Source organism: Protopterus annectens, chromosome 4.part0 (genome assembly GCF_019279795.1).
Source record: "Protopterus annectens isolate FY-2018-M chromosome 4.part0, PAN1.0, whole genome shotgun sequence".
Lineage (NCBI taxonomy): Eukaryota > Metazoa > Chordata > Ceratodontiformes > Protopteridae > Protopterus > Protopterus annectens.
Genome location: NC_056733.1, coordinates 545,674,178 through 545,701,677, shown reverse-complemented (window position 1 = coordinate 545,701,677; position 27,500 = coordinate 545,674,178). Strand labels below are relative to the sequence as shown.

Sequence of the window (27,500 nt, the reverse complement as noted above, 5' to 3'; positions counted from 1 at the left end):
CTGTTGCATAGACCTCCCTTTATCTTTGGTGCCTGTGAGAGATTCTTTTACAAAATGCACCTGTCTGCTAGGACTCCCTGCCTGAAGATATCAAAAATTGACAATCTTATGTTGTTGATGTCCCTTCATACCCATTTAGTCAATGAAAACGAATGCAACTGCTTTGTATCTGCAGGTTAATTCTCACTAGTGCCTTCATCTCACTTCGCTAGTCCTATTGAATCTGAGCCTTCTAACACCTATTGGCAATATTTTTTCTTCCATCGTGAAGATGCATCAAAGACACCCGAAATGTTCTGTATAGTTGCTGCTACAACCACTGGTACCTTAACTTGCTCTGTTCTATATACTAGAAGTGTCATATAATGTAATAGGTAAATGATGTTTACTTTGCTCATATTATATATATTATAGCTAGATAGATAGCTCATATAACACTTATGTGTCTATCACTGCATGTATTTTATTGTATGCTGAAGCACTGGTGTTTTCCGGTGGTAGTACAGTTTTTCAAATTATATAATGGTTGAAGCTTATTAGCTTGTCCATTACATAAATTAAGGGTTTTTGTTCTTTCTTTGAGTTTGTGTGACCCTGGAGTTATTATATTTAATTTATGAGAGTGGGATGATGGAGCCCCTATGTTGGGTGGTGTGGGGAGGTCTAAAAGTTGTTTTTTGTTCTCCTTTTGGTAATCGTAAATGTAACATTGGTTTACATTTGTGATTACTTTTTCTCAAAGATTTTAGTGGCAATTAATGTTAATCTCAGACAAGTTTGTTCAATGTTTTGTGTTTTGATCAAACCCTTTGGAGATTATTCATTATAAAGTTGTGTGTGTATATATGTTTGCATATTCCATTGCTATATTTTATATGTATATTTTACTCCTATATCCCACTGTAAATCTTCACATATTACTATTTTCTGCTCATATGACTTTTATGTTTATGTTTTGTATTTGTTTGCCTAATTGACAGGGGTTGTGTTCAAAAAGGGTCCTCAGACCCTTGCACTTACCCAGTTAAAAAAAGTTAAATAAAATAAAATGTAGCTTTCTGTGTTACTGTTGATTAAGCCATGAGGTGGCACTGTTGCATTTTCTGACATCAAAACAGAATTTCTTCTCAAAAGCTCTAACTAAACCTGTGAGCATAAAAAAAAATTACTGCTTAAATAGATGCTTTAATTTACTTTACATAATACTTGCATAAATGCTTAATTCTATTTATCAGTGATAACATTTTTTGTAAAGAATGAATCAAATAGCATAATATTCTTATGCACAAAAAAAAAAACACAATGATTTCAGTCCAGGTGGTGTAAGACTAAAAAGCATGATGCAGAAATTACAGCACCTGGCAGGTATGTTCCTGATTATGGTTTACACTTAATATTTCCTTCTGCTGCTGAGGTTTACTTTTAACAGATTCCATAAGCTAAAATTTCAGTGGTGTATATCTTAAGATTCTAATAAGTAGGAGCGGTTGGTTCAATATGATCTTGGACCTGTCTATTGATATGTTGTAAGATTCTCTATACACTGGAAGCATTTCATCATTCAGCAGTAGAAAATCTACTAAATGAACTTCAAGGCTTAGTAAACAGCTCTGCAACTGAATTTTCAGAAGAAAATTAATTAGAGGGAATATTTGCAGCTGAAATTTTTGATTTCTACTACTGGTATGTAACACAAGCAGTTGCACTTTCTAAGTGAAAAAATATGAATCTAATGCCACAACCTAGCTCTTGCACTGATTACAGCTTTGCAAACAGCACAAATGAAAACTAGCACATCTGACAGCAGTTCTCTGCTTCTGCTCTGGTTTTCATTATACAACATCTGTTCAGCTTTTAATTTCTCCAGAAGCACTGTAATGTTATTGAAGTGTGTGCATAGGGACATTTATGCACCAGCAAACCAGACCCTCAGCTCAGACAGGGCCAAAGCCAAACCACATTATTTTACATTACTTGAATATTTTGGTAAATGTCTGTCACAACAATAAAAACGAGTGCCACATTCTTGCGTATCTAATTTAAAGCAGATGATAATTTTATTTTGATGAATATTCCTAAACATTTAAAATTTGTTAATTTAAATTTCAGACCTTTCCTGTGCTGATGATTGCATTCAGGTAATCAGTTCACAGGAGAAAGAAGACAAATTTAATTTGTTGTTTGTCTTTCGGCTTTTCCCGGTTAGGGGTCGCCACAGCGGAACTCCAATCTGCTAATGATTGGCAGTAGATTTTCACGAACGCCGAGGTGCCAGCTCAACGTTCAACCTTCAACGAAGGCACGCCCATTTACACAACAAATTTAATCATGTGGGAAATTGTCAAGAAGTAAGCTTCATGATTTCAGTAGCTCTGCTTTATCATCCCCTTTCTGTTAATACGGATGTGACTCCCGCTCCCCCTAACTTTACTATTCCTCCTGGAAGCACAGTCTGTCGAGTAAGTAATGTTAACATGAATGTGTTTATTATGGTGGGTGGCCCTGATTCCTTTAATACTTCTTTGGATCCCCCATTATATTAATTCTGCTGATGGACTCTGTTGGTCCTAAGTATGTTTATAATGTTAGGCTCAATATTCTGTTAGACTATCTACAGCCTTCTGACTTTTTTATTCCTGGTTTGGTTCCCTGGAATCAGATCTGTTGGAATCCCCTACTTCTGTTCCAGTTCATAGTACTAAGAGACTGATATTAATAAGTGGCTGTAAGGTTTTTTGATAATTCTTTTATACTCCTAGTATCTGCTAATTCTATTGAAATTTCCTTAGCCATTTTGATCCTGCTAAAGGCTCTCTGATTTGTTAATGTTACCAGTGTGCCTGAATTTGGAAATTCTCTGAGGAATTGCTTCCTATAATCCCACTGTGGCTGTCCAGTTCCATTACTTCAGCTGTAGCCCTTGGCAGTTGAATTCTGCTGTGGGCACTTGACTCATACTTGTGTTATGTGAGCCCAAACTATAAAAGATGGCTCTGCTTCTACTCAGCAGTGTATTTCATTTAGGGACTTGATCATGTTAAATGATTCTAGAAACTTTGTCCTACTCATAAAAATCAATAAAATTTATTTAGTTAATTGTGTACCTATGAATAACATATCAAATGTCTTATTTTGTCTTTGACTTAGTGCTTTTTGTTGAAGTATTTGCACTACACTGGAATGTACTGCATGGAAATAGTGTTAAATCATAATTTGTTTTATGACTGGGCAACATTTTGGAGGCTGGGGCCTAACACAGTTCCTGCCAGTTTTGGCTAATATTGCTGTTAATATTTATTGGTAGTACACTTGTACTGTAGTTCATGAATATTGTTAATGGTACTTCCCTTCCTTGTGTTGTGTATGCTTGTATTTAAAGAACAGAATGCTTTGTGCCAGCTTGTTTTGTTTTATTTTATTTATTTATGCATTCATTCATTCATTCATTTATTTATTCAATCAATCTTTGTTGACTACTTGGGTGGATTAGTCCTAGAATCCTTGTCAGGCATGGACCAGGAGCAAAGGCACAGATTTACAATGATAACCACATGTTGTACCATAGAAATGTATACGGTGCAAAGCAGAGACAAGAGAACAATAAAAATACATCCTCTGACAAATGAAAGGGACAGTTTCACTACAATGTCTATAACAACATCTTTGTACAGTTATTTAAACAACAAAATATTGTAATACATAGTAATTTGTTTCATATCTAAGTGGAAAGCTTTACTTACATATCTATGTTCATGAATAAAATTTCACTAAAAAGACATTAATTATATTATAGAGTTGTTAACCCTGTCTAGTACAGAGAGAGCATTGTACAGAGCACCTAGCCTTTACAAACAAAGTAAGTTATTAAACATTTGCTTAGTGTGTGCATGCACAATTTCTTGAAATGCTATTAGATATGATGATCTGATCATTCAGAACTGGAGGACAGAATGGCAAGAGGTAATGCTGTGTGTGACACCCCACCACTGGCCCAGTAATCAAGGAGCCTCACTCCTCACCACTGGCAACAGTGGGGGGACGTACACTGGGCGGATGATAGGTACACACACAGTATTTCCAGATGCAGCTCTCTGCATCAAGTGTAATTTCCCTTAAGAGCACACAGAGACCAAAGTCTGTTTTTTCCCTCTTTCTCCAGATCCCCAGTAAGACTCCCCACTGGCATAGCTATAGGGTTGAGATCTCAGCTGAGTGGCTAAGCCAAGACCTCCAGCACCCTCTCTGTCTAACCAGTGCTTCGCATCCCTGCCCCAGTAGTTAACACACGCACACATACACACACACACACACACACACACACACACACACACACACACACACACACACACACACACACACACACACACCTTGAGGTTTGATTTATACACACACACCTGTGAAAGGCTGGCACAGGTTTACTAGCTATGACCCCTTCTGCCCAGGCTTTAAGGTAGTTTTTACTGCCACCAGCCACTCTTTATTGGCTACTTTAAGGCCCTTAACAAAGGTTGTCCAGTATTACTGTGTAATGTTGCTATTAATACAAATGGTAGTTTGAGCAAGAACAAGGCTATGAGGAGTAGCCCACAGTATCACCAAATAAGTATGCAAGTACTCTCAGAACTTAAATATGTCTCACAAATATCAACCACAATGAAAGGTTTAAATATATTTAATAATAAATAATTAAAGACCAATAAAATACTCAGTATATAATTACAGTTACATCAGAGTTCAAAATCACATGAAATATTTAAAACAACACTGTAGGACAATCTCAAATAAATAAAGAAAAACATCTAAATTAAGTTCGGCTATATATCTAAAAGAATTATACTGTTTCCTAGACTTACAGAGCAAGTAAGACAAATGTGGTGAATGGGTCTTCTTGTCAGGTCAAAGACAAAATACAGAATGTTCTCTCTCTCTCTCTCTCAAAGACTTCCCAAATTAATATCCCAAATATTACTGCTGGGATACTTGCAGAATGACATAATTTCTTGTCATCTGATTTTACTTCCCAGGCACAAAACAACCACTGATGCCAGCTGGTAGCATTTAGCTTCTACCTGTAAAAATACATAAACAATGTTTTTTCTTAGATCTAAGGCAGATCCTGGAAGTCATAAAACAATAAACACTTCCAAGGCAATACAAAAAACTTGTAGTTCTAAACATTGTGTCTGTTACTGCACTGAAACTGAAAGAAAACATCCTTTTATTAAATGGTCATAAAGTAATTTAAATTTTCAGCTATTTTTCTGAAATTAACCTGCTGTGTTCCAGTCTCCATTGTTAAAATATATATATCTAAACAGTTGCAATAGTGTATATACATTTCTGTTCTAATCCAGTAGGGTACAATGTGGAAACATTTTTAAAGCTCAGTACTTCACAACCTTTTCAACACACACTTCTGTACCAGCAATTTGATATACACACAACCTAGAGTTCTAATACATTTGTAACATAAGCATATGAATAGATATTCACAAATGGCATATAATTATTTACAAAATTCCAGATAGCCAGGCTGGTAGTATCTCCTTCTGTTATACTTCTATATAAATCATGTTAATATTCACAAATGACATGTAATTATTTACACAATTTCAGCTAGCTGGACTGGCAGTATCTCCTTTTGTGACATTTACCACCCCCCCCCCCCAAAGACTCAAGCTATTTTTTCAAGTGACTCTTGAGAAACATTGCTTGAGAGGGATGAACCTATCTGGGAATACCTTGCCCCATTCCCTGTCTTGAGATTCCAGCTACCTTGGCATTGCTAAACCAAGTAGAGTGCTGCACTGTCATATCATATATCTGCAATCCTAGGCTAAATTTGAGTGCTAGAAGAAAGTGTCATTTCATGATTTTTTTTTTTACTTTTTGTGATTACATTAACAGTAAATTTATCTGTAAGAAAGTGTGTGTGTGTGTGTGTGTGTGTGTGTGTGTGTGTGTGTGTGTGTGTGTGTGTGTGTGTGTGTGTGTGTGTGTGTGTGTGTGTGTGCATGTGTTTATGTGTCTTTGGCTGTGTGTGTGTGTGTGTGTGTGTGTGTGTGTGTGTGTGTGTGTGTGTGTGTGTGTGTGTGTGTGTGTGTGTGTGTGTGTGTCTGCATACACTCATTTGGGTGTATATGTCTGATTAATTCATGTAGTAATGGTAAACATGACATGGATGAACAGAGAAGAATAGTCCAGTTTTATCCTGGTTAAATGCATCCCACAGTTGGAACCAGTAAGTCTTGAATTTGAACCAAATCAAGTTACCTTATGTTCTTGCTACAATCTGTATAAGCTCTATTTCCAGGTATCTACCTCCTCCTATGAGAAATGCACACTTTTGATTATCCAAAAGCATTACTTTCTTGCATAACTATGGCAGTGACTATAGTAAAGCTTCAGATTAGAATTTTGCCTCCTAATTTAAAGGATGAATGGAAACTGCATTTTGCTACTAGTCAAAAGTTTGTTTGCAAGATTGACTTGATGGTAGCAACTGCCAATTTATTTTTATTTTTTTATAAATATTAGAGATGTACTGGCTTTATAGTATTTTATCAAGGTTTCTGTATAATCTCAGCAAAGCTCATACATAGAAGATAAGCCTTATATAGTAGTGGAGGCCTGATATTCAAGTGACTTGCACTGCTAAAACGTTGTTAGAGTGCCAGGATAAATTGTTTCATAGGTTCTTGGGTTCATAGGTACTTACTAGGCTATTGATCTGTAAGGATCTTAAGAAGCCTAGTCTTACATTCTCATGGTAATTTTTAGCTCTTATATTTTGTTTAAAAATGAGTAGAACAAATATGTGTTGGGACATTTACTTGTTGCCCCTATCCAAGAGGACATGGATGCTAAACTGGAGATAAATTTGCAATTTCCCATCTATTCATTCAAACTGTACTTGAATAGAGTAAGAGACGTACTTTGCTGTATGCAAAATTGTATTTTTTTTTATACATTCCTCTCCCCTCCAACATGCTCTGTTTATGTAACAAAAGAGATTGAGATCCCTGGAGCAGGTGTTCACTCTACCACTGGACTTGTGAATGTATAACAGGTCTGAAAGAAGAGGGCCTGTTGTTGTTAATCATTGTCTTAAAAACCTAGTGAAATAGATTTATAAGTAGAAATTTAGTATACAACTAGTCTTTCCTGAGTTTAAGATACCACAGACTACTGCAGCAATGTATGCATTATAAATAATGTTTGCATGTTAATATTTCTATTGCCATTACGTTTGTTATTGCATCAATGTGCAGCTATGAATTTTTTGCTTGCCGTCACTGTTATATTGCACAGTGAAAATGGGAATTATCCAAAGTAAAGGATACGAGGAATGCCGTTTGTGTGGCTGAAAATGGTCCTCAGCCCAGTCCACCTATGCAGTTAAATAAAGTAGAAGGGCTGGGGTAAGACAAGGTGAGATGGAGAGAGGGAAAGCTGGTGGCAAAAGTTAGAACCAGATTTGAAGGAAACTCATAAAATCATGGAAAGGTGGTATGGTTAAGGGGAGTCAGAAGGGGTACATTAGTATGGTAGGTTCATAGATCTGAAAGTCAAGCTCATAACTGACAAGGCCTCAGAAAGCATGACTGCTGTAACTCAATTATTATATGCTGATATTTTCCATTTTATATATATATATATATATATATATAAAGCACAATATATATATATATATATATATATATATATATATATATATATATATATATATATATAAAGCACAGATGCATGTAATGAGGCACAATATTTTCCAACAATGGGGGGGGGGGGGCATCTTCACTCTCATAAGGAAAACGATAGACCATAGAGAAAACTGGTACTTGTGAGCAACTGGCTGAGAATCCAGAAAAATTAGAAAAAGAACTATGCACCGTAGAAACCTCATTTGAGACTTCAGAGTAATCATGCAACTTATAACTTTTTAGAAATCAAAAATCCTTTATTGAAAAACAAATAGACGAGTGCTTTTACTTTTAAGGTCAAAAGTCAGTCTTCATGATTTCATGAGTTTCCTTCAAACACTGGACCCCACCCAGTTTGGGTTCATGAAGGGCCGATCTTATCTCCTGAAACCTGATTGACTTCTTTGAATTAGTCTCCAGAGCTGTGGACGGACAGCACAGCCTATCTGGACCTCACCAAGGCCTTCGACACCATCCCTCACTCTGGAATCATAGATAAATGTACTAAGCTGGACATAAATTCCACATCACTCGATGGGTTGCCAACTGGCTTACTGACAGAACCCATACTGTAAAAGTAGCCGACTACAAATCCAGCTCCAGACAAGTGACAACTGGAGTACCTCAGGGTTCAGTCCTGGGACAGCTCTTGTTCGGCATCTACTTCTCTGAAGTACAGGCCAACACTAAGGGACTCTGTCTAACAAAGTTCTCAGATGACTGCAAACTGGGAGCCATTACTGAATCCCCAAATGATGTGGATATTCTACAAAAGGGCCTTACAGAAACAGATGATTGGTGCCAGAGCCATGGGCTCAAGCTTAATGCCAAGAAATGTATAGTTATCCCCTTTGGGAAAAAACATGTACCCATGAATTACCACATAGGTGGCAGTACACTAAACACTGAAAGTGTGATGACAGACTTAGGGACACAGGTGGACAGTGGTCTCACCTTCGATAACCACATCGCTACAACAGTCAGGAAATCTTTCTATGTGGTACACCTCATCACCAAGGGTTTTTCATCCAGAAAAAAGGAGGTCATTGTCCCACTGTACTCCTCCCTCATTAGACCCATTATGGAGTACAATACCCCGTTTGGTATGTACCTCACAAGACATCTGCAACAGCTGGAAAAGCCGCAAAAATACCTCACTAAAAGAATCACAGGCCTAAAGCAGATGCTCTATGCTGACCATCTAAAAAAACTCCAGCTATACTCTGTGGCATATCGTCTACTCAGAGTCGATCTCTGCTTAACATGCAAGGCCATGTCAAACCCTGAGCTGTTGGACATGCTCCACTTAAAGAAATCCCAATCCCTCAGAGTCAAACACTCCAGGGTTCTAAACATTGTCATCACAATGAACAAAACATGCTGGAGGGATAAGTTCCTGACCCAGAGACTCCCCATACTCTGGAATAGACTGCCCATACATGTCAAGCAGAGTGCTTCCTTGACCCTCTTCAAAAGGAACCTTGATGATTGGATGGGAGATAGGAAATTTACCCTGGGGATCACGTCAGTTGCCCTGCTAGACAGGGGTCAAGGGAAGTAAATATCATGGGAAGAAATATCCGGGGAATTGTTTGGTTAGGCTTGTATAGGCCCTAGGGCCAATAGCCTAGTACCAACCTATGAATCTATGTCCTGTGTACGGTATATTGAGCATATGCTAGGCCTACAGATATAAAACCTTTCTACTCTAGTATTTATAGTTATGTCAGCTGAGTTTTCTTAAAGCTGGCATTCAGGATGACTGCTTTCCCCTATACACACCTGTAGTTCTTGCCAGTTGGACCTTGCAGAGTGTGCATATGTGCCAGTGTGTAGCAGGCACACCAACTGTATGTGTTCCCTTTTCTGTTATTTTGACTATAGCATATTATACCCCTGCATATATCCTGCTGATGATAGTATATAGTATGGTATATGTAGGCAATCTCTTACCTGTGTGTGTACCTGTGCACAGAATCACTCAATGCAGCAATATTGCTAGAGTGTCATTGGCATGGTATATTCTGTTAAGGCAAATATATGTTCTACAGCAAATGAGAGGTTGGCCATGGGGCCAGTAGATACTACCAGGTAAACAGAGCTGGTGAAGTTTTTGGTGTTCCTGCATGGAGAAAACAATACTGGGATCATCCCAGGCCAGGAATGAGCACTGGTATCAGCACTGACTAACCCCATACATAGTAAATGATGCACCAGGTCAGTAACATACAGCATAATAATGTACATTCATGCTGTTGGTTGACCACACTAATCTGCTTATGTTTCATCACAGGAACATTAGATATTTAGCCACATCAGGTTGGCAGCAGAGGCAGGTTTGAATTATACAGTCTTCTGGCATGGCCACCCTTAGCGCTCTTGCCACAGAGCCACAGCTGTAGGAGACATAGTGATGTTCATTTTTTTTGTGCCTTATGCTGTGAATTCACCCCTGCCTCAGGAGTCCCTGAGTCTTACTGCAAAAAGCCAATGAAGTGATTACACATTACAGTCAGTTAGTGGCACACCAACCCCACTGTTGGGGAATGTTATCACTCAGAGTGCCCATCATCTTAAAACAGCCATCCCTAACTCATGTGACATGCTCTTCCCACCCAGTTTGTGTGTGGACATGAATGTCTTATTGTGTCCGTCACCAACTGTGTACAAGATAATGATGACAGTAACCCACTCCATCTCCCATCCTTTACAGTGTACATGGAGATGTCTGATGTGCAGTGTGTCTTAACCATGAACTGACCAGTATAGCCTGTTAACACTGCGTGTATCATGTGTGGTCCTTGTGACACTGTGCTGTCACTGTCTGCTCATCAGAACCTATAGTTCTGCACTAAACAGTGCTACGTCACCTGAGCTGTCAAGTACCATGCCCAATACTGCCCTGAGGAGGTTGTACATCTGCTGCTTGTCTCTGTCATCAGCAGGTGATGTGCGAGTCACATGTGTGAATGATCTGACTGTACCCATGCCATGGGGCAGACCTGTCAGTTATCTCAAAATCATATTATGTAGCATGAAACATGACAGGAACATCCTACAGACATTGGCATGGTCCTATTACAATGGTCCCCAGACATACAGAGGCAGAAGAAGCAGGCTTTGAACTGGCTGGACACATATTCAATAATATTACATTTCTAACAGTACTGTGCAACAGGTCATCAATGGTCATTGTGTTCCATATGGGTGTACATTTAGATAGAGCTCTAGCAGGTAACTAGCATAACCTGCAACACAAGAACAACATATGTGACTGGTTTAGTGCATTAGTGCACATTATATATGTAGCATATAGTTTTAATTTAGCCATAGTGCCTGCATTTATCAACTAGATGGCCCTGTCAAATGTCACCTTACCAGAATCAGTGATATAGAGATGTATGCCATGTATGTTACTCATAAGAACTGCTTGGTTGGTGTCTGGACACATTGGTAATAATCCCATGTACACTATACACTACCTGACAGATTATGGAATGGTAGCCATTCCTGACAATGTACCTCTGTGATGTGGACTAGGTGGGGCCTTTCCTGCAACATCTGTGCAATCTATGGTACCCAGTACCTCAGAAAGGTGAGCAGTGTCACAGAAGCCATGCACAGTGGTGGCTGTCTCTTCTATTGTGCTAGGAGACCAGATATGCTCATCCATGTGTAGAAACATAACTTTGAGGAATTTCTTCAGTATTCTAGAGGCAGAGGCATTAGAAATACCTAACATTTCTCCTGCTGGTCTCTGAAAAGTCCTTATAGCTAAGATGGGGAATGTCATGCATACCTTGGTTTCTACAGGGATTGGAAGGGCACATATGCATGCCTGCATTAGTCTCTAGAGAGATTCAAAGGGCACACATTCCTGTAGTGTTCTCATGTGGGCAATATATTCTACTGAGCTCCATACAATATCTCGGTCTACACAGAATTGAGCAATAATCTTTTGGCTACTGAATTTATGGAACATTAGCCACTTCTGATACCATTTAACACTGCAGCCTGACACCTCCAATGCACACAGGTGGGACATGGCAGCAATGATAGGTATTAGATGCTGCTGCAATCCTACACATTGTTGCTGTCTGTAACTCCAGTATTTTCTGCATAGTTTGCTTTTTTACAATCTGCTACTTATGGGCAGGTAACTTCTACCAGTCATGATTATCAGTTGGGACTGTTTTCACCTTGTATATGTTTGCATGTCATTATGGCCTCATTTTCCTACTTGTCTTCATCTGTCTGTAGTTATGCTGCCATTCTCACATATTCTCTGTAGCGCACTGCTGCACACTGCACAGTACCACAGCATAAAACTATGAATCGTTGCAAGCCTGCACAGGACCATTTGGCATGCCACCTCATATTGTGTAGTATGTAACTTGAATATGAATCAGCCTAAGTTTGATAGCATGGGGTTAAAGTGTGGCATATGACAGGGCTCAGAACTTGGACCATTCTTTTTCTCTTTCTACTTAGCTACCTCCATTTATTGACGCTGTCAATATGTGGCGTTATATTGATGTCATAGTTACCTGAAATAGTCCTAGAGGTTGTACATTAATATTTAATGTATCCCTTGATATGCCTTTTATAGTTAATGAGAAAATGCAGTTGGCTGATAATCACAGAACAGTTATTATTCATGTGTAAAGTTTTAAATATCTAAGGTCATTTACTGATAAAACTTAAATTTTGAGGACATGTGTAAATTGTATAGTGTACATAACATTAAATAATGCTCTGAGTACATGTTTGTAAGTTCAAGAATTGTTTCAGTTTTAAAACAAGAACACTGTTAACAAAGAGTTTATGTTCTAATCTGTTAGACTATAACTTAACTACTCCTTACACCGTGTCTCAAAACATTAGTTCAAATTAGTTAATGGGCAGCATTTTATACACTATGGTTTAAAAGTTTTAATTCAGATTTAGGGTATAGCACATACCACTGTAAGTTTTAAGGGTAATTGTTTCAATAGCTTGTATTTGCTATAGTTTTGTAATTATTACTGTAAATATGAACAGGCAGTATATTAGATACAGAGAGGTATTGCTAGCCTGATACTAGAGAAATGTTTGGAAAGCATTGAACAGCTTGTTGGCTGGCAGGCAAGATTATTTATTGATTTATTGATTGATTTATTTAGTTAGTTATTTTATTTATTAGTTTTACATTTGTTAACTGGGAAAGTCCGACTGGGTCAAGAGCCCATTTTCAGTGGAGGCCCGGTAAGAAAAGCTCCACAACGGTAAACATTGCAAATATAAAGAGTACTGAATTTATGTTTTGTATATAATTTGCAGAGATGTATATGACAAACAGCTGGTATAAATTTACATAAAAGTTTAAATTAGCAAAACTAGTAGATGCTTTACAGAGAGGATGAAACAATATGGGATTATCTTTATTTCATTGGTCTTGCAGCAACAATATACATAACTTATCTCTCACTGATTTGTCAAATAAAAAAGGAGATATAAAGGTAAATACCAGGTTAATTAATGAATGCATAAATGGGCTTAGTTAGAAAGTTATTTGAGATGAGGAAGAAAATCTTGTAGAAAGTTTGGCAAGATAAGGTAGAATGTAGAATTTTGCTAGACGGTATATAGACCCTGAGAAGGGGGTATATTGAGGAAGAGGAGGTAAAGGGGAGGGTGTGGTGGAAATGTAGGCAGAGATAGAAAGATGAGTGAGAATGTACTAAATAGGTAGGGGGAGAGGGAAAAAAGTAAGAGGAAGGAAGGAAAGTAGAGAGGTAGAAGATTAGGGTAGGGCAGGTGGACAAGAAGTAGAGAAAGGGAAATATAAAGGTAGGGGGAAGTGAGGGGGATAGAGATAAGTAGTTTTAGAACAGGGGCAGATACCTGTTTCTAGAAGGAAGTTCTTTAGTGTGAGTTTAAAACTGAGGTTTGATATTACTCTGATGTTTACTGGCAAGGCATTCCAGAATTTATCTTCAGATCGGAGAGCCCTAGTAGGTACATAGGTTTGGAGGACTGACTTTGAGCAGGACAGTTTGCAGGTTGATATATAACTTTGTGGGCCATATCTAGTTACAGGTAGTTTAGAAGATGTGGGAATTCAAGCCAGTTGAGGACCCTGAGAGCAGTCCAGTGGTGTTTGCAATGAGGTGCATCTATATCAAATTTAGCAATTTTGTTATAGCAGGATTCAAGTCCATTTTAGGGTAATTTGAATGTTGGTCAGAATGTCAGAATGGGAGCCCCATAAAGTAGAGAGGGGAGTAGGTAGGTAGTGGCCATCGTAGTTTTGGTGATTGCATCCATAAAGCTTTTGCAGTGATCAAGCATCCCTAGTTTGCAATGCATCTTTCTGATTGCATTGTGTATATGTAGAGCAAAGGGATGTTTATTGTCTATGGTCATGAGAAACCACTTCAATTTGAGTATTATTTGGTGAGAAAATCTTAAAGTCAGTTGAGCGTGTCTTGGGTGTAAAACGGAGAAGTTTGGTTTTATTGGGATTCAGCATAAGTTGTGAATTATATAGCTAGGTTTCAATGGAGGAGAAGGCAGTTTGAGTTATTTGTTGAAGGTGGATTGTATTATCGGAGGAGAAGATGACAGTAGACACATTGGCGTATTGAATTAAGGAGCTTTGGTGGGAAGCACTGTGAAGGCTATTTATGAAGATGTTGAAGAGGAGAGGTCCAAGAATGGAACCCTGAGGAACTCCTGTGTTGTTCAGTAGATGGTGAGCGATATAGCCCTGCCATTTTACACATTATTGTCAGTCAGTTAAATAGCTGCAGAAACATTGTTAAGTGGATAGGGAAAGAGCAAGAGATGAGAGTTTTTGCAATAGTTTTGGGTGTGAAACTGTTATCAAACACGTTAGACAGATCGAGAAGCAATAATGAGATTAATAGTCCGGAGTCTCTAGCTTTTTTGACTGTATCCGTAAAGGAGATTAGAGCAGCTGTTGTTCTGTGTGTGATGGTCTGAAGCCATTTGGGTAGGTGTAAGTAATTTGTTTAGAAGGATATTGTCAAGTAGTTGTTTGTGTATACATTTTTCTAACCGTTTAGATAGGGGAGATAGACTAGCAATGGGACGGTAGTTAAGTAATTACATTTTCCACCTTTGTATAAGGGGGTTATTATGGATTTTTTTCCAAAGTGTGGTGATGTATGATTCTGTGATGGATTGGTTGATAAGGATGTTGACAGGATATGCAGTAGCATCTGCGGCAAGTTCCAAGTGTTCGGAGGGGAGGCTGTCAGCAGAAGGAGAACAGGGTTTTAGTTTAAGAAGTAATTTATGTATGTGGTGAGTGGGTACTGGGTGTAGAGACAGGAGAATAAGATGTTGGTCAGCTGTAGATATGTCTAGAGGGGGAAAGGAAGAAGATGAGTATTTGGAAGTTATTTGAGAAGGGATGAGATCGTGCATGGGATGATTGACTAATTTGGGTATGCTGTCTATAAAGTGGGTATTAAATGCATCTGCTGTTTGGGATGGGGATTTATCGGTGGTTGGAGATGGGTTTTCTTTGGAACCAGGGGTGAGGAGCAAAGAGATGGTGTGCTAAAATATTTTAGGGTTGTTTTTGTGGGAGGTTAAATGCTGAGAGAAATACTGCCTCTTTTTGTTGTTTATCAGTTTTTTACTTTGTTCTGTAACTGTCTATAGTTTTGGAGATTTATATCCTTTTTTTCCTTTGCCATTCCTGCCAGGCTTTATCCCTTGTTAACAGAAAGTTTTTGGTTGATTTGGTTAGCCAGGATGCATGACTATTTTTATAATTTTAGTATGAGGTGAAGCTAGGTTGTTGAGGGTATCCAGAATTTGTTGAAATGGTTGATGGTGTCATCTAGGGTAGGGTTTTTAATATGGAGCAGTTTAACGATTTTAGTATTGAAATAAAGAGGTGCTGGTTGAAATTAGATAAATTGCAGGAGGTTTTATATATGTATATTTTGGATGTATGGGTCATGGTTCTGTAAGTTTAGGTGGGAAGGTGCTTACTTAAAATATCTGGGAGGGTTCTGGAGTTGGAGTATTTGTGGGGATCTGAAACCAGTCCAGAATAGATCCTGAGTTGTTATTTTTCAAAAGTCTTGTTGGTGTAGAGATGAGTTGTGTAAATCTGTAAAGATTTATGCTATTTGCTGGGTTGTCTCTCATGATAATTATTTTATTGGATAATTTTTGCAAGATCCAGGACAGGATGTCTTCTAATATTGGAAAGTTGTTGCCGGGTGGAATGTACAAGACTACCATACATAAATGCTTTGCGTTATTGATTTTTAAGGAGGCTATGAGAATTTCAGCAGTACCGAAAGAGGGGGTGAGTTTGGGGTATGGTAATATAGTAAATTATATGGGATAGAGTAAGGCTACCCCTCCCCCTTTTTTATGAGTTCGGTCTGCTCTTATTATGTTATAACCTGGTGGGAGCAGTTCTCTAGCTTTGACGTGTGGCTTAAGCCATGTTTCAGTGACTACAAGTATGTTAGGGGAGTACTGAGATAGCCATGCATGGAACTCTGTAATTTTGTTGCAAATACTGCATAGATTAAGAGTAACTAGAAACAGATTTTTAGAGGAAGAAGGTTTAAGAGATGAGATTAGAAGTGGGACCTGGGTTTGGATGGATGTCTCCACGTTGGTTTACCTTGGAGTAGAGTGAATAGTGGTTGAAGAGGGTAGATTGTATTAAATGCCTTAGTGTTGAAACGAGCAATGGTCTAGGTTTAAGGGAGGTTTGTTGAATTTTGTATTTAGTATTTATTTTATTTATTTATTTATTTATTTGCAGTTGTTTAACCAGGATAGTCCATTGGGCCAAAAGAACCCGTTTTCAATGGAGTCCTGGGGAGAAAAGCTCCACATAAAGATTATACAGAGATTATGTTCTACATACAGATTATACAAAGATTATGTTCCACACTTAGTTTACATGAAAAACATTCTATAATTTCTGGTTCAACGTTAGAAGTAGTAGTTTTTTACTAAAAATTACTAGGTACAAATAAGGAGTTATGGGAATTTGCTAGCTGGGAATTGAGACAGAGGAAGGAGGAAAAAGAGTTGGGAGTAGAGAGTAGGTTATGAGGGGTGTGAACAGGAGCATTCCCATGAGGATGTTAGATGGGAATGTAGTGATTTTTTAAAGTATGGGAGGCTAGCAATTGTCCGAATTGAGGGTATGTAATATAATGCTAGATTCATGGAGGCTGGATGATATATTCGAGAAACTATATGTTAGCCTTTCTAGTAAGGTACTGGTTGTGGTAGATTTTTCTATTATGAAAAAGGTTTGGGGTATGAGTAATGTTAAAACAGAGAGACAGGGTAATGGCAGTGAGGAGAAGTGTGGTAGGTTTACGGTAGATCATAAGAGTGAATTAAATAGGGCAATTGAAGAGCATGGGGTGAGAGAGATGGTATGGGGGATATAGGGTGAGGAAAGTACAGTTGTGTACACTTACCATAAATGTAGATGTTCAAGTGTATTCACTGCTGCAGTCATCAGATTTGGGTTATCTCCCTGCAGGTAGCCCTCAGCCGGCCTGAATACCAGGGTCTTCGGATTTATGCATCGGATGCTGTCTCTTCTTCCATGACATCGGGTCATCAGGGGTATAAAACATGCAGCTGACGCCATTACATCAGTTTTTCTTGTCCCAGATGTCAGGTGCCCCCACAATAGGAAGCAATTATATGGTATGGAAACCTCTCAGCAAAAAGCAAATCCACATGATATAATATATACCAAACAAATAGGATAGGTAAAGGACAAGAGAAGTCAGGGGGCTGGAGGGAGGGTAACTAGGACTGCAACAGTGAATACACTCGAACATCTACATTTATGGTAAGTGTACACAACTGTACTATGTTCTTCATGTTTCACTGTTGCAGTCATCACATTTCGGTTGATTCCCAAAGCTAAGGAAGGATGGAGGTAGTTAAAGAGCATTAGGGCTAGCAATAAGGCCCTGTAAGATTGCTGTGGCAAATCCAACTCTGGATTTAGAAAAGATAGGCAGGTGGTAATGCTTGGTGAAAGTATGTACAGAGCTCCAGGTTGCAGCTTCCAGGATGTCCGTGGTAGGGACGCCTCTGAGAAATGCAGTAGAGGTAGATGCAGCCTGGTGGAATGTGTTCTTATCCCCTGTGGGGGAGGTTTTCCATGGTATTTGTAGCAGAAATGGATGCAATGTGCTATCCATTTGGAAATGGTTTGCTTTGAAATGGCCTTCCCTCTGCCCCTGCAGCAAAGCTGACTAGCAGCTGGTCAGATTTTCTGAGAGGCTTAGTTTTGTCCAAGCAGAATCTAAGCCGTCTCTGCACGTCCAGGGAATGCAGTATCCTTCCCCCTTTATTCTGGGGATTAGGGAAAAAAGTAGGCAAATGAATGGACTAGTTCAGAGCCACACAAGACACCACCTTGGGCATAAATGAGGGATTAATCCTGAGGGAAACCCTGTCTGCATGGAAGATAATGAAGGGGTCCCACTGCCATAAGGGCCTGCAGTTCAGATACTCTTCTCACAGAAGTGATGGCTAGAAGTAAAGCTGTTTTCCAAGAAAGGAATTTCAACTCTGCTGTAGCAGCTGGTTCAAAGGGGGAAGAGTATGTTTTTCCAACACAAAGTTAAGATCCCAAGGCTGGAGTAGGGGCTGTCCTGGGGGGGTCTTACATTTTTGGCCCCTCTAAGGAATTATTTTAGCAGTGGATGAGAGAAGAGGGGTGGTTCAGTATTATAATGAGCTGATATGGCTGAGGCATGAATCTTAATTGAAGAGGAAGATAGGCCCTTGTGGAGCATTTCTGTTAAATAATCTAGAATATGAGGTAAGCTGGGCACTGTTGTGCCCATCCCCTGAGAATGGCTCCAGGAACAGTATCTTTTCCACTTTTCTGAATAGGATTTTCTAATAATAGGCCTCCTTGCCTCAGGAATGACATCCAGCACCTGCTTACTGAGGGTTGCTACAGGTGAGCTCAGGGAATTAGTCAGGCTGCAAGCTTTAGGGTTTGAAGTTGAGGGTGCAGAATCTGGCCCACCTGCTGGGACAGCAGGGAAGGGGTCTGAAGCAGGTGCCATGGTTGCAGCAAAATGGGGTACCAGTGCTGGCGTGGCCAGTCCGGTGCAATCAGTATAGTCCTTGGATTGTCCCGTTTGATCTTTAGAAGGACCTTAGAGAGGAGAGGCAGAGGGGGGGAGGCATAAACTGAGAGGCCTTCCCAGATAAAGGACAGGGCATCCACTTTCCAGGCTAGACTAAATATTATTCCCACTTGCCAAGCGACCCTGATTACATTGTTCACTCCACTGTACATTGTTTTAAAGTATTATGTTTTTGCTAGGGTTGATTTTGTATTATGAACTGCTTGTATGCATTACCTCCACCTTTGTGCTCATACTTTGAACTTTTATTGTTGTGACAGTGAATTTAAACCTTCCGACTACTGTACAAGTCTTTTAGACTGCTCATTTTTGCCTGTGAAAGTATTATTTGCTCATGTTGCAGAATAGCTCTCTGTACTGGTGCCATACTCTCTCATTTTATATACTATAATTGCTATTTTTTGGGCTGGTACGTTAGCTTGCCACTGTTTACCTGCCTTTGCATACACAATTTCTATCTGCCTAGTGTAAGTCCGTACAATTACTTTCCTGCTGCCAGTTTGAGCTAGCTTGTAATTGTTTTGTCAATGTCCTCACCATTTGCACTGTGGGTGGTATATTACAGTTCTGGCAGTTTTGTTTGGATTTAGCGTAGAGTCTGTTTGAGTGTAAAACACTGCCACTACAGCTTTCTCCCTATTTGTAGCTTTGTGTTTGTACAGTCTCCGTAAATGCATATAGTTTTATAAGAATTGTAAAGTCTTTTGAAATATAGTTAACTTTGACTGCCTACCTGCATTATTTGTTAACTATTCTAGAGTAACTGTTCATATCCAATGCTTTATTGTACCTTTTTGCTACTTAGCTATCTACATCTGTTTTTCCCCTATTCCCATTCTCCACTTAACCCTCCTCTTTTTCTGATCCCTCCCCCTCTAGCTTCATCATATACCTGTAACGGTTCAATTTTTTGCCAGTTTCATTTCCCGCAGCCACAAGGACCTTGCCACTGACTGACAGAGTCCCAACACACAATACTAAAGCTAAATATATTGGACCAAAGCTCGGGATAAGTACATGTACTAGTACTGTTTTCCCAACATTTACCTAGAGTTTTTCTGTGTCTGTTAGTGAGTTGCATGCTACACAGGGTCGCCATCAGCTTTCAGTCCCCTATTTCTCTATTGGCCATTTTTTGTAGTAGTAAAGCAGTATTCCTAGCCTAAACCCCATTACTTAGCATTAGGTCTTACACCTATATATCCCTCTTTTATTCACTTGCTCCCCCAAGTCTACTTTCTTTGGTAGCTAGATGCTCCATTCCTAGGACATATTTTTGCATATTACTTAAAACCATGCTGTAAACCATCTCAGTGCTATTTTGTACTTTCTCTAATCCTGGCTGTAGACATTTCTGCCTGACTACATTAGCTCTACAGTGGCTGATTGTTTTTAATCGCATTAGAATGAAAGCTGAAGACAGGTGCAAACCTGCTCCATTCACCCTCACTTCTCTTGGGCTCACTCCACTCCCCTACCCTATCCCCATTCCCACCCACCCCACATTCATTTAATTTATACCTATCGTAACCACACCTCTCTCTAATGCCACCAATCCACACCCCGTCATTACAATTGTATGCTCCACCTCTTTTACCTCGTCCCCTCCAATTTACATTTCCAATTCAATACCTCTCTCCTCCCTCTATTCCAAACATTTCTCTCAGCTTTCACCACCCCATCGTCCATCCCACTCTTCTCAGTTCCTCCTCTCCTCTTTACTTCCAATATGCACATCTACTACTCCTTACTGATCAATACTGTTTTACTTCAATTTCTCTACCTCACCCACAACCACACCTCTCTCCACATCCATATTGTCATCAGAATCCACTCTCCAACACTTCCTATATCATCATCTAACCCTTTACCCCATACCCTCTATCACATCAACCCACAGCTATATAATACCTCTATCTGCCTGCTTGTTCCTTTCAAACACTTAAAAACACACTAGACTAATTCCCCATCTTTCCAATACCATAAACTGACTAACAAGATAAGACATCTGGTACTACACTCCACCACTAAAATTAAACTCCAGGCTGATATCCATCCCAACCCAGGACCCATTAATATCCCCTCTCCTGGCCTAATTCAGCCCCTCCACTCCCCTCTTCTGTCTCTCCATTCACACACTCACACCCACATCCTTACCCCCCTTTCCCAAAAAAATTCAAACCATGGCCTACTATTCATCAAATTTAACCTACGCAGCATAATAAATAAAACTAGTGAATTTCAAGCTGCCTTAGACACCTACTCTCCTGATATAGCAGTAATAACCTAAACATGGTTAAAGCCCCTCATCAAAGACATTGAAATCATTCCAGCTGGTTATAACATTATTAGGCTATTCAGACTCAACAAAAGAGGTGGTGGGGTTGATGTAATATTCAAAGACAACCTTAAAGTGGAACAACTACAGTGCTCCCCACCTGACCTACCCAACTCTGTGAAATTCTAACCACTCGTCTTGAACTTAACTCTAACAAAACAATAATTATCATAGCTATCTACCTGCCTCCAGGCAACAACCTACCAATGAAAGTCTACTTTCTTGGCCTACCACTAATTTCAACTAACAAACTATTATTCTTGGTGATTTTAACCTCAACTGGACATCCTGCACAACCACACATCCATCCAACTTCCTAAATATGTACAACTTCACCCAGACCATAAATTGTCCAACATGCACTGGCAAACATACAAATAGACAGTCCACATTGGACTAGATACTTACCAACAACCCTAACCTATGCTACATATCCGGCTGCCTCCCTGACTCTCTCAGTGATCATTCACCTACCTTTCTTTACCAGAAAAGGATAGACACATAATAACATCCAATACAGTTACATCCAAAAGAGAAAAAAATTCTTCCCCACAACTTTCAACCTCCTACTCCAACAATGTGATTGGACACCACTTAAATGCCTGCAGCTAGACCTAGCAGTGCAATATTTCAACAATACATTCCTTAAAATACTCAATAATCTAGCTTCCCCTAGAAAAATACACTCACAATCCAAGCCTCTACCCTGGTGAACCAAAGAAACCAAACTCTTACTAAAACAGAGGGATAGAGCCTGGTCAGTGTACCATGCCACCAGAGTTATATCAGACCTCACTACTTATAAACAATTATGGAATCAAGCAAACTAAAAAAGACAAGCAGTTATACTTCCAATCCTGCCAACAAAAATACCTAAACAACCCCCAAAAGTTCTGGCAAAACATCAACCATCTCCTCAGCCCAGGTCACACCCACACCCCAACTCCAGTTACCACAAACTCCTCTGATCCTGTTGCTACCCAAATTAACTCACACTTCATAAACTCCATAATTATCCCCCAAGGAAACCAGACAAATACACCTTCCACACTTCCCTCTTCCAGTCTAGATTATCCTAACCCCTTCTCCTTTACCTCTGTGCAGACAAGCTACATAAAAGCTATCATAACTAAACTTAAACCCTGCTGTCTTGCTAGTGACCAGCTCCCTAATGAATTTCTAAAAATTGCTGCCCCATCTATTGCTTACCCCATATCTATTTTAATTAATCGATCTATTGCTGAGCACTATGTCTCACTCCTCTGGAAGATAACCCACATCATCCCACTCCACAAAGGTGGCCCCTCCAAAGACCTAACCAACTACCATCCTATTGCTATTCTTTCCCCTCTAGCAAAAATCCTAGAAAAATGCATACACAAACAACTCCTTAACCATTTTCTCACTAGCAACATATTATCCTGTACACAACATGGCTTTAGCGCTAAACACAGTACTAGTACTGCACTAATCTCTTTTACTAACACCATACATCACCTTCTAAATGAAGGCCAGGCAGTCTCCTCTATTTTTCTAGACATGTCTAAAGCCTTTGACACCATCTCCCATCAACTTCTTCTAAACAAACTCTCAACCTCTGGCCACATTTCATCTTCCCTATCCTGGCTCCACAGCTATCTTTCTAATCGACAGCAAGCAACCAAATGGGAAAACACTCTCTCCCCCCTACTACCCATCTCTGTTGGAGTACCCCAAGGTTCTATACTTGGGCCACTCCTTTTTATCCTTTTCACCAATGACCTCAGCTCATCTACCGACCAAGCCTCCATTGTCCAATTCGCTGACGATGCTACCCTCATATGGTCTGCCCCCTCCACACTAGAACTCCAAGTAAAAATGCAAACTGCTTTCAAAGACATAGAAAACTACCTTTCTGAGCATCAACTAATTCTAAACCCAAATAAAACAAAATTAATAATATTCAAATCTAAAAAGCCCAAACCATGTCAACCCCCCCAGCTATCCTCTCCCCTAATGGCACCAGAATAGAACCAACAACTCATATAAAACTTCTAGGGGTAACTATTCATGAGAATCTAACTTTTGACAAACAAGTCGCCTCAACTATCAAAAAAGTTTGCTTCAGGATTGGCACCCTATATAGAGCCAGACCATATCTTACTTATAATGCCAGACTAGCTACTGCCCAGTCTCACCTACTTTCTACCATACTCTATGGATCTCATATTCTCACAAATCTTCGAAAGACTGATCTAAATAATATTGAATCCTGTTAAAACAAGATTGCCAATTTTGCCACCAATGTCTCACACAGGACTTATCATTGTACTGTCCTCTCATAGCTCAACTGGCTAGAACTCCCTAACCTTCTTGCTCTCAACTAACTCACTATGGGCCATAAGCTACTTCACCAAACCAGCTCCTGCCCTGCTCTATCCAATCTAGTACAACCTAAACAAAACCCCAGGCCCCTTCGATCCTCCAACAAACTGATGCTAAGGGTCTCCCACTCCCACAACTATCATGGAGACTGCCTCTATTCTAACAAAATTTCTAAACAATGGAATAACCTTCCTCAAAATATAGCTAATAGTCCACACTACCAAAACTTCAAACAACTACTACACAACTATCTGGATACTCATTGGCTTTGCTCCTGTCATCCTCCAGGCTGACTACTAACCCTTCATCTACTATCTTGTCTCCTCACCTCTCGCTGTTTCATTGCTCTTCACCCACTTTCCACATATTCTCTTTCTCCCACTATCTTCTCTTGTTCACAGTAATCTACTACTATATGGCACCACTTGAAGTACATTGTATTGATAATTGTGCTATGCTGAAAACTGCAATTTCAAGCCCCATTACTTGAGAGCTCATTCTCAAGGAGTACCTGTATTCACTAATTACTCTGTTATACACTGTAAGCTCAAGCCAATACAATCCTAGAAAGTTCTCTTAACTAAACATTAATCTATATAATTTATATTTTTGTAACACTATTGTTTGTAGTTTAAACCTTTACACAAATCAGTGCTTGTTCACAACTAAGTGCTCTGTTTTACTATTTGTGCTTGTCTCGAATATTGTATATAAATAATGTACTATTTTTCTGGAGCTTTTCTCCCCGGGCCTCCCCAGAAAACAGCCCACTGGTCCAGTCAGACTATTTCCCGGTTAACAAATGTAATAAAAATAAATATAAAAATAAATATTTGATTTTCTAAGTAAGAAAGCGTTATGGACATTCAAGTTGTGTCTGATGTTTGAACAAGTACATACCAAAGGGGGCATTATGCTTAAAGATCAGCTGAAGAGTGCAGAATACAGTGAAATGATCCCTGGACCTGGATATCATGCCCTTAGTAACAAGTTGTACAAGAAAAAGGATTTTCTTACAATAGTGGACATGTAGTGATCAACTGACAGTTCATTGTCTACATTGGTTCCAAAGCTCCTAACTACTGGATCAAGTTTTTAGGCAGTCGTTGTCAATGTGACAGTTACAAGGGACTTCTTGCTTGCTGAAGGATACTGTTATATATTTCTTGGCATTTTGTATTAGTGCATGGTTTTGAGACCAGCTATTGCTTTGGGAAATACCCTCTTAGAGTATCTTGTTGTGCTCTGTGGAGTTTATGATGCCACCAGGTTTACAGTCATCTGCAAATCTGGTTAGTCATAAATCTTTAACCGTAGCTTTGCCCTCTGAAAAGTAAATGCCAAAAAGTGGCCCACAAACTGAACCCTGGGGTACACCCCTAGTGACAGGTCTTTTGGGGGAAGCAGCACATGGTAATTTTCTAGTTTCTGGTTGTGAGCTAATTTGCTATCAAATTAATTACTTATGGACTAACATTTAGCTGGGATTGTTTATCTACAATACCCGAGTGTGGGATGGAGTTGAATGTCTTTGCGAGTTCTACATATGTGGTTGTGTACTAATTTGCCCTCACCCATTGCTTCACTCACCTTCTCAAATAAGTCAGCCTGGTTAAGAAGGCAGGATCTGACCTTGATAAATCCAGTCTAGCTTGGGATGAGAGTTTATAGGTTACCTACGTCCTTATTTATTAACTCCATAATGATCCAGTCCCTAGCATTATAGATGAGGCTGGTCAGACTTATAATTCTATAATTTCCCGGGTCCATTGATGCCCCCTTTGTGCAAGGGGATGACAGTTGCTGTCCTCGTTCACCCAGCACAAAGCCTGTTTGGAGGCTGAGATTAAATAGCCTCTGTAGAGGGTCTGACAAGTCCTGTTTCAGAAGAGCCAGTAAGTAGCCAGGTATGTTATCCAGCACTATAGAAACAGTGCTCTTGGCCTTGGATAGTGCCTGGAGGATCTGTTCATGGGAAATTTAAGGGAGGGATGCAGATGTGAGTAAAAGCTCTGGGAATGTAGGAGGGGAGAGAGGGATAAAGCTAGAGCTAACTTTATCCAGTAGTCGATTAGTTATGTCCTCTGGGTCCAAGCATGTAATATCATTTACTAGTACCTCTGTGCAGCACTGGGAATTGTTTCTATGGTTTCTAACATAGTTAAATAAGACTTTGTGTTTGTCCTTTGCATGGGTGGCTATTTTTACCAATTTTGCAAATATATCAACAAATGCAACTTAACTCCTAATCAAGAAGTAGCCTTTTCAAGGAAATAAGGATTTAATACCAGAAAAAAAGGCATACACTTACTATAATATAGATTAAGCAGGTCATTTGTGCAATGGCTTACTTTTAAGGTAGGTATGGGGGAGCAAAGTAGTAATATTCAGTTGTAATAGGTTATACAGAAGGCGGGTTCCCTATAAGCTCACAGAAAGCAGTATCTTCAAATGCACTGTGGCTTACTGGGCTAAATGCATGAATACTCATAGAAAGTAAAAAAAACGTCAATGGGCATTCAGTAGCCATATAGATGGAACATTTGTATGATCTTAAGGGGCCATCAGCATATATCCCATGGGCCTCTTTCAAAGCAGGTTTAAGATACTGCACAGTGAAGATTTAAGTTTACCAGAGTCTTTTTGTTGTTTCTGCCTATGTGTTTTTTCTGTGTGAACTTTTCTCTTGTTTTGGTATTTTGAATAAAAAAGAAGTATTCAAAGTTACATTCGAATACATTTTGGAAATTAAACTTTTTATGGGAGGTAAAGCACCCCAACACAGACACACACACACACACACACACACACACACACACATGCATTGACACATATCAAGCATGTTGCTATAAATATATAATCAACTCTGGGGTCACGGTACCCTGGGGGTTAAGTCGAAATTCCCCATTAAAATAATCACCTTCTATGACCTGTCTATTTGAGATGCTTTTCAAAATCATAAATTTCTCATTCAAACTTAGCACCAGAAAGGATATAGCCCATGCAGTGAAAATGTGAAGACATTTTCATGGACTAACGTAGTAATCTGTGTCTTAGTACTTCTAAGGTGAGGTAGCAGAGCTGTGACTATGGTAGGGTGAAGGCGCTCAAGCTGTCAGGTGGTCTGACTGGCAGGTGCTGATGGGGTCACCAGTCTGGGAAACTGACTCAGACTCCAGATGACCTAACTTACAACTCTGTGAGGCAAAAATCCATTGCTACCAGCTAGGGAACTGGAACCCTTCACAGTTTATATCAATGTTGTCCTTACTTTTTAAGTTGTTTAGACTTGATGTAGTATTATCTAATCAGTTCAAGTGAGAAGCAAAGAGGAGAGGAGTCAGTACAACTAAGTCGATGTAATCAGGTTGGCAGTCCTTGATGGCTAATAACACTTTCTGCGATACCACTTTATGTGCAGCCATATGTTTATGCTTTTCATAGTAGTAATATCTGCAGATAGGAAACGGTCTTCATCCACATATTTAGTTACAGATTTCCATGAAACCTAGATTGCATAATTCCTGTTCAAAAATACAGATTTAATTAAACAGTGTCTACAGAGCTAAACTGACTTCATCTGATATGAACCAACCATTTAGTGGTAACAGTTTATGTCAATCCCAAACCTTTTTAGGAGAATGCTACTAACGGCAAAATATTGTCAAAAGTAACCCTTTACCCATATGTTTTCTTGCTGGTAAACATCCTTTGCTGCTTACTCTTGGTAGATATTTATTATTACTGTAATCTTGTGTGTATTGTCTAATTAGATGTTCTTAAAATGCACCCTATGTCTTCAGCTAATTATTAACTGTAGTGATGACCTTTATCTCAGCATGTCTTACATTCCCCACTAGGTGTCGCTATTACTCCAATTTACGCCTGCCACTGATGTACTCTCACCCTTATAGTCAGATT

General features: G+C 39.3%; 1 protein-coding gene across 1 annotated transcript in view; it reads left to right on the top strand.

Annotated features, from left to right (window-relative positions):
• The window catches only part of SEZ6L (seizure related 6 homolog like), a 3,056,071-nt gene that overhangs the window by 2,905,136 nt on the left and 123,435 nt on the right, over window positions 1–27,500 (top strand). Inside the window, exon 16 of the mRNA XM_044068481.1 lies at window positions 27,440–27,500. This exon is cut by the window's right edge and continues 42 nt beyond it. Coding sequence (XP_043924416.1) covers window positions 27,440–27,500 — 61 coding nt within the window. The remainder of the gene's footprint in view (window positions 1–27,439) is intronic.